This window comes from Trichinella spiralis, assembly GCF_000181795.1.
Source record: "Trichinella spiralis strain ISS 195 chromosome Unknown Scfld6, whole genome shotgun sequence".
NCBI lineage: Eukaryota > Metazoa > Nematoda > Enoplea > Trichinellida > Trichinellidae > Trichinella > Trichinella spiralis.
In genome coordinates, this window is record NW_003526945.1 from 591,685 (window position 1) to 599,917 (window position 8,233).

General features: G+C 36.1%; 1 protein-coding gene across 1 annotated transcript; it reads right to left on the reverse strand.

Moving 5' to 3' along the window:
* Positions 1-2,657: 2,657 nt before the first annotated feature.
* On the reverse strand, positions 2,658-8,024 carry Tsp_10127 (catenin alpha-1). Its single transcript, XM_003373239.1, has 13 exons — positions 8,009-8,024; positions 7,593-7,655; positions 6,799-7,230; positions 5,433-5,806; positions 5,164-5,397; positions 4,896-5,099; positions 4,622-4,819; positions 4,223-4,492; positions 3,968-4,130; positions 3,480-3,918; positions 3,244-3,349; positions 2,939-3,166; positions 2,658-2,861 (listed from the first exon to the last, which is right to left on the reverse strand). The coding sequence occupies exons 1-13, from the start codon at positions 8,022-8,024 to the stop codon at positions 2,658-2,660; spliced, it is 2,931 nt and encodes a 976-aa protein (XP_003373287.1).
* Positions 8,025-8,233: the final 209 nt, after the last annotated feature.

Here is an 8,233-nt window from a genome sequence, read left to right on the forward strand (position 1 = left end):
AAGGAGTACGCGTGTCAGTTTTGTAGGCTCATCTGGAAACTTTTCATTCTGTTCGCTATTCAATCAGCCATCATCGATCGCATCGTAAAAAATATGCAACTAACAACAGAAAAAAAACCATACCGTTGTTCTATTCTCTACTGAGTATTAGGAAACATTTTTACAAAAGGAAAAAAAATAATGTGGAAACAATCCGCTTCATGTGTTAAGCTTTTGCGTATAATATAATAATGTTTCGTTTTTGTTCAATGTGACATCATTTTGTAGTGAGAAAATGCGGAAACTGTTGCTAGAGCAGTGTGATGATGATGATTCATTTGAACGCTTCGGTAAGTTGACCATGCCTGGTAGTACATGTGGGAGTAGATGAGATCAATATATCCGAATATTTTTTGACAACGTGACGCACAAAATTTCAAATACTGAAATGAATAATCAGTGGAAATAAATGAAATCGATGATTAACAAAAATTTCCCCCTCATGCTCTTTCTTTCTCATTGATCAATACATACAATCAACCCTTGTTCGTTAACCCACCAACAATATTATTTATCATTAATTATTATTCCATTTTTCCTTGTTTTCTCAGGTGAACAATTTCAACAGAAAGTTCTTCATCTTAAATTTTTTCTTCTTCTTCTTCTTCTTAATTTTTTCCACCATGAAAATATGCTTACAAACAAGGGGTTTGAAATTTCATCCAGTCTAGAAAAATATTTTAAACTGTCCCAGTTGTTACGCTTTTTGTCACACGCAGTTTTAAATACGCTTGTAAAGGACGGACAATTTTCATACGTTCTCCATTGGCACTTTGTGAAAACCAGTGCCACAAAAATTGACCAGCCTTGACAAGACGGTTATCTCTGGAGAGACAGAGGCAGAAAGCACTTTGACATCTAGTAAAAAGGCTGTCCAGATGGCAACAGGAAAGCATGAATCAATTGGAACAAAATTCGTTTCTTCTCAACAAATAAATTACTTTTCTATTGAAATTTCGCTTTGCCATTTTCAATCAATATGCACATTACTACAACTTCACATTCGAGAAAAAAAGTATAACAATTTATATTAATAATATCTGAAAATTTATCATTAAAATAGTAAACTTTTTGTCCAATTTATACGCGTTGTTGTCAACAAACAATCTCCTCTATAGTAAGGTAGAGGTTTCTTTGGTAAAATACACATACACACAGTACAATATAACACAATATGCTTACCATGCCCTTTGCTCGAATGCGAGCATTGTCTACGCTACAAGATGCAACGGGTATTGTTTTCCAAAAAAAAAAGAAAACTAATGCCAGCAGCTATTGTAGATGAACCACTTTGTGTTGTTTACTAAACAGGCCTACCGCAGTTTTGGTAAACTAGTTGAAACCCTGCATTGCAATATACTGTAAGTAACTGTACTTTCTACAATAACAATAGCACACACTGTAAAAAGCAGAAAAACTAACCTGTTTCAAAAAATTAACACCATTGGAAAAAAAAAATTTTTTCACACGTACATACGCGTGCGAGGAAATCTTCTCGATGATAATTATTCTCTTTGTTCATCGTTCGAGAAAATTAAAATCCTATCAACTGAATGAATGCACGGAAAGAAATAGGCTAATTTACAAGGGAAAAAAAATGCGCAGCTGCTGCTTCTGAGGCTTCCGCCTGCAATCGGTGTTCTACGCTAATTTGCAGCTAAAAATAAAAACAATCAGACTCTCATTTGAAATGAACTGCAACAGTACTGATTTAGATTGCATCAAAGCATACGTACGTATATACTTAAATGCAATTTTCGTTTTATATTAAAAAGGTTTGATTTCTGCAATAATCTATTATTTCAAGCAGAGCATAAATTTCATGAACAACTTATTCACAAGGTCGTTCGACCGTATGAGAAAAATCCACTTATAAAAATTGACATTGAAATTTTATTAACTATTATGATGATAGTGCAATTTCATTCGTAGAAATCGAATAAGCAACAGAATCATTATCAATTGACATTGAAAATTAATCAGTCGTAAAAAGCAATAATATGTATGAAAAATACATTTAAAATGTATAACATTTTCAACATCTGCCTCTTGGAAAAACGAGTCAGAATTGATCACAGTGTTCAACCATGTCTTTAGCATGCATGAACATCATATGCATGCATGCATTCAGGGCACGATCAATTATTATATTATGATTTTGTTCATTAATAATAAACAACATGGAAATAAAATGAAGAAAATGATTCAAATCAGTAATCCCATTTGTAAAATTGACAAGATTGTTTGAAAATTATTTTTATAAAAACCATAATTTTTATTCTGAAAACTGAAAATCTGGATAATGGAACAACAATTAATTATATGAAAGTATCATTTTCACGCACAGATGATATTGGATAAAATATAGATATTTGCAAAATGAACAAATGTATAAACATTTTCAAATTTGATTATTTAAAATATATGCATAGAATAACATACCTTATACATACATATCATATTTATATATAGGCAGCAGCGGTAATCGAATTCTTGAAACTAGCTTAATAACAATAAACATGTGTTAAAAATGGAACTATGGACCTTTGTAATTTGCAACTGTAACGTAACTTGCAATTGCCATAAAAATGATGTTACTTTCATATTTATAACAACTTTTACACATCACCAGTCCCAGTGGAAGAAAATTGTGATAAAATTTTAACAGGTTGCAAATCGCGTCGTTGTGAAGCACGGCGTATCACGCCGTGGGTCTGATGGTTTGCAGAAACATCTTGACGCATAGGTTCCATTGGTTTTCTGTTCGGTGTACGCATTTTCCAAACCACCAACGAAGACTCTTTCGCCTTCTTCGACGGATACTGTAATACAGTAGACGTAGTCCAATAAAAATCCCTTTAATTACAAAAACAAAAAACCAACATCTCGAAACAAATACCTTGGTACTGGCAATGTAGGCAGATTTTACTGTCAACACGACCGCATTAAGCAGATTTTTGGCCGCCTGAATAAGCGACGTAGCCGATTCCAAAGCGCTCGCAATGAGCTCATTGCCGACCTGTTGAACGTCGGCTTTCACCTTGGAAGTGATGTTCAACTGGTGACAATAGAGGGTAATGCGTTGCAAGTATGCGAGCAAATCTTTCTTTGTTTCCGATTCCACGCACTGACATTCACAAAAGTGGAAAAAGAAAAATAAATACAAGATCAAGTTTTGCAACAAGTGGAAGAAAGAAAAATTACCTCATCTGCAATTCGTGTTGCCAAAGCATTCAACTTGGATCCGGCTTCGGAAATTTTTTTAGCAGCGTTGATCACATCCATTGTATTTTTCAACGGGCCACGTCCTCTGCAAAACAAACCAGCAGATTAAAATCAAACACCACCACCAACAACAACAACCAAATTATTATTATTTAAATGGTCGACTTTTCGTTTAAGAGCGTTAAAACAAGACAACAAGAGACAAAAAAAAATACCTCGTAAAATCAGTCATCTGCAACATGATACAGCACATGTATTTAGCCAGAACAACAATGTCGTTGCCAGTTTCGTCCCATTTGGCAACTTCCCGTTCGAATTTGTGCTGTACAACTTTGAAAACGTCAATCTGCTCTTGGATTTTCTTCTTATCCTCCTCAGGCAACTGGCGCATCAAATCCCGTCGATTATCTTCTTGACGTTTAGCATCGTCGGCTTTTTCAACAACACTTGTGGTCTCTTTGTCATATTCGTACTCTTCGTCTGAATCGATATCACCAGGATCCCGGTTCATCAGCACCGCATGCCGAATATCCTGCACCGCGCGATGCACCAAACCGCACACGTCGATCAACTCGTCCACGTCAACTTGACCGGCTGGTTTGCGGTTCAACTTCTCCACCGCTGCTTCAGCTTTTCGTGCAAATTGTGGAATTGCTAAAAGCCCCAATATGCGAATAAAAATATTGAAAATGCCACAACATACCAGTGTTTCTTAATACTAGAACAGCTTTTTTGACATTTTCACAATATAAATCCTGAGGTCGGAATTCCATGTCGGCATCAACCACTTGGCAAACTCGCAACGACCGTCCTCGAATCGCACCTGCACTGTGATCCAGCAAATTCAAATCTTTTTGCACTACCGCCTGCGTTGAAATGTTTTTTTTTTGAAAATGCAAATTCAATTATACCAAATCACAACAACAGAACAAACGCTCACTTGGATGCAATTTTTAACGTCTTCAACAATATGGGCCTCGGAGACGGCCAGAAAATCGTCCAGTGTGATGATGGAATCGACAGCCAGCGTCAACAAGTGGACACGCTCTTCCCAAGCTTCACGAAATGCCTGCATGTTCTCCAAGGCCGGCTTGCTCTTGTGCCTGGCGGCAAGGAGACGAGCCGCGTTCACAACTTGGGCAGCCAGCTTTTGTACTTGCATTCCCGCGTAGCGGACCATCTTGATTCCGTCGCCTTCGGCCGACATTGTGCAAGTCAAATTCGCTACCTGGAAATTCAAGCAACACAAACAGAAACGATTGTTGTTGTTGTTGTTGTTGGATTAATTTTTCACTTTTTACAAACAAACAAACAAAACAACCTCAACAAGCTTGTTGGCGTGGTCTAAAAAACTGACCGCGTGCTGTTCGGTAGCAGTGCGGTCGCCTTTCGAAGCCGAATCAATCATCAACAGCAACGGAATTTGAGTGTCCAAAAAACAGTCGGACACGTGGTCAATAACGGCCCGTCGCAAATGGCGCCTTAAATCACGCGTCTTACGACCAACATTGACCAACGCCATATCCAACGTTTCCAATTCTTCCTTGCGTCCAACCTGCGTTGATTTGGAAGGGAAAAGGAAAAAAAAATGCAACCACAAAAATGACATAATTAAAAATAAATGCGCATACATTTTTCTCGTATTCCGTCAGTAAATCTTGCAACGCTTGGCGCACCGCGTTGCATTCTTGTACAATTCGATTTTTACGCTCGTCTCTGGTATTAGCACTGTCGGCAATGGCAGCTGCACCACTGATGATCGCTTCGAGCTGTGCTTCCAGAGCTGGGCGCATCACTTTGCCATTGTAACTGATCGGATCGACAAAAACACGCTGCTAAAAAACCGACAAACAAAAATGTAATACGAAAGATGTTTGTAACATCTAATAATATATATACGTCGAATTCATTCAGAGCGGAAATTAGTTGACCAAGCTGAGCCGGTGGGACAGAGCTGTCCAAGTTGGGCTCATTTCCATTCAACAACTGCTCAATGTTGGCCAGAGCGGTGTTCATTTGGTTGAACGTAAATTCACGATTATGCCTAGCCGGGTCCACTTCCGGGTGACGAACGAACGCCTTGCAAGCACTGTGCAACATCGGGCAAGTTGTCTTTAGCACAGCACGAGCTGCCTGCAACAATAAAATAAATTACATTCCACTTTGACCGATACACATTTGCATAACGACGAAACACGAATCCAGCAAATGAACAATACTTGAATGCAATCGCTGTGCCAGGGATCTTTCAAATCGGCAGCTCGTCGACCTGCATCACGATCTAACTGATCAATTTTTTTCTGCAAATCACGAAATCGCTCTTGCACTTCTTGGTGACTGTTCGCTTTGTACAGCTTGTTCAAAGCCGAATTAGCCCCTTGCATGCTTTCCAAAATCAACTGCAAATCGACCATATCAGCAATGATCAACAGTCTAGTAACGCTGGACAGCAAGCTCCGAGCAGCTTTGATCATCGCCACGCGCAAAGCAGACGCAGTTGGATCTTTTGAAAACTCGCGCGCCGCTTCTACCATATCCTGTCCTGCAAGCAAAACTTCCTTTCAATCTCTTTTCCAATTTTCTCAACTTGATCTAATTTTATGCTGTACGAAAAAACAATTATGCCCACATTTATCATTCCCTATCAAAAATGCAATTTAAATTGAACAGTTTAAAAAAATTAATTTTTTTCTTCTGATAGCACATTAGAAATCATCAATGATCAGTAACTTTGTTACCAAACTCAACAAAGCCATAACAACTCTTAATTTCAAACATTTCTTTTTATGTTCAACTGAAATCCACTTTTACAATCATCAACGTTAATATGATTTAAACATGTTTGTCCACAAATCAAATATTACAGCATATAATAGAACATATACAAAAGCAAACGTTATTAAAATCACAAAAAGGCCAATCAAACAGTCAGTTGGCCAACTAGTTTTAAATGATTCTATTTAACGAATGAATCATTAACTTGAATAGGCAAAGTATGAGTAAGAAATTGGTTATTTTCTACTACAAAATAATCCACCTCCTTTATTCCACTTTTCTTCACCATGTATCTCGTGATGGAAAATTTATGAATTACAAACATATAATAAACTAAAACCTGCAGTGTTGAACATATTTTTCATACTTTTCAAATTATATTTGTCTACTTTACAATTCTACAGTACGCTTAAAAACACTGAGTGACTAACTCAGTGCTGAGAAACAACAAACACTTCGGTATCACAATATATTGAACTACAATTGCAAAAGCAAATTTTCGCAGAATCGATGTGAAAAAAAAGAAAAATTGAAATTAAAAAAAGTAATACCTAATAAAAGAAAAAGCACAATATACCAGAATAATATTAAATTACAAGAGATGCAAAATAAAGCGGAAAGTTTGAACAAAGTACCAAATAACTGGGAACGGCAAAAGTATGTTCGTTTACTTGAATGTAAACTCATAAATATAAATCAATTAGATTCAGCAAAAAACTGAAAACACCACTGGTTAAATAAAAGAAAAACATCTCTTACCGGTAGTTTTAACTTCGCCCAAAGCATTGCCTAATTGTTCAGATGCTTCAGGATTGTCGTGAATGATTTCGGATCCTTTTTCGACAAACTTTTGTATCGCTTTGTCAACGGCTGCAACGAGAATCTGTGCTTTTTGCACACGATCCTTTTTGCGTCTTCCAGTCGGCACCCTATTACTTGCATCATTCCTTGCACACAACGTTGTCACTTGAGCAACCAGCGGCTGCAGTGTCCGTTCGATGCTTTTCGTTCTTATTTCGTGATTTTCCAAGTTCCATTTCAACGAAACATTGCCTTTAGTATTATTCTGCAAAACGCTGGACGGCATTTCCACTAAATGAGTAATGCTTTCAAATGACAAGCGTTTCAAACGGTCAGCAATAAAAGGTGAACAACATCGCCCACCAAGGCTGTTCAACCCACGTGACCTTTCTCGTACAGTAACCGATTAAAAACAATCAAGCATTATTTTTCACTGCACTATGGTAAATTATTTTTCTGAATTAAATAAAACAACGAAAAAAACTTTTTACTATATAAAATTAATTTCGTTTTTACGATCAAAGCTTCTGTCAGGCAAAAGTTATAAAAATGTAAACATATTATAGAATTTCAATCAGCGTAGGTTAAACTCAATGAAACAAAGCTTACTTTCGTTGATATGCTCTCGTAAAACAAAAAATTTCGTTACAAAATACTGACGTTGCGGGAAACAATTAGACAAAAGTCATGACTTGATATAACGACTATGCACTGTACACTTAATGTAGAATTGGCATTCCAGAATTTCTAACCTTTTGACTGTTTTATAACAATTTTGTTGTTCTCAGATTGAGGAAAGTAAGAGAATGAAATTACTATAAAAAAATAAAAAAAAACAATACAATACAATACAGATACAGTGCAATGCAGTACAAACATAATATAATACAATAAACCACTTGAATGGTCGCATTATCCTTTATCTTACCGAATTTTTATGCTTTCAGTTTATATTGCATTTAAGGTTTTTCTTATAATTTTAATAATGAGTAGAACTGTTTTCCCAAAGGGAACTTCGCCTGCTTTTTCACATTTAAATGAATGGTTGTCACTCTAAGAAGTTCCATTTGTTAAATATTCGTTTTCTATCAATGGTAAGTTTTCTAATTCAAGGTTTCACTGTTTTTAATTTATCTAATTTATGCAATGAACATGGAAACAAAAATACCGCCAAATTCTTCCATAGGTGTTATTTACATTAATGCAATATAAAAATCGCCATTTTGCTCCAGTCTGTATTGTATTGTATTGTTTTCCTTATTTTTTCATAGTAATTTCATTCTCTTACTTTCCTGAATTTGAGAACAACAGAATTGTTATAAAACAGTCAAAAGGTTAGAAATGAAATTTGACAAATAGAATGAAATGAAATTTGACAAATAAAATGAAATAA

Excerpts from the sequence above, each read along its gene's own strand:
- Tsp_10127 (XM_003373239.1), bottom strand. Across the intron at positions 5,398-5,432 it reads CGTTATGCAAATGTGTATCG|GCAGCTCGTGCTGTGCTAAA; the intron begins GTCAAAGTGGAA and ends TTATTGTTGCAG. Across the intron at positions 4,493-4,621 it reads CTGCTACCGAACAGCACGCG|GTAGCGAATTTGACTTGCAC; the intron begins GTCAGTTTTTTA and ends TTGAATTTCCAG.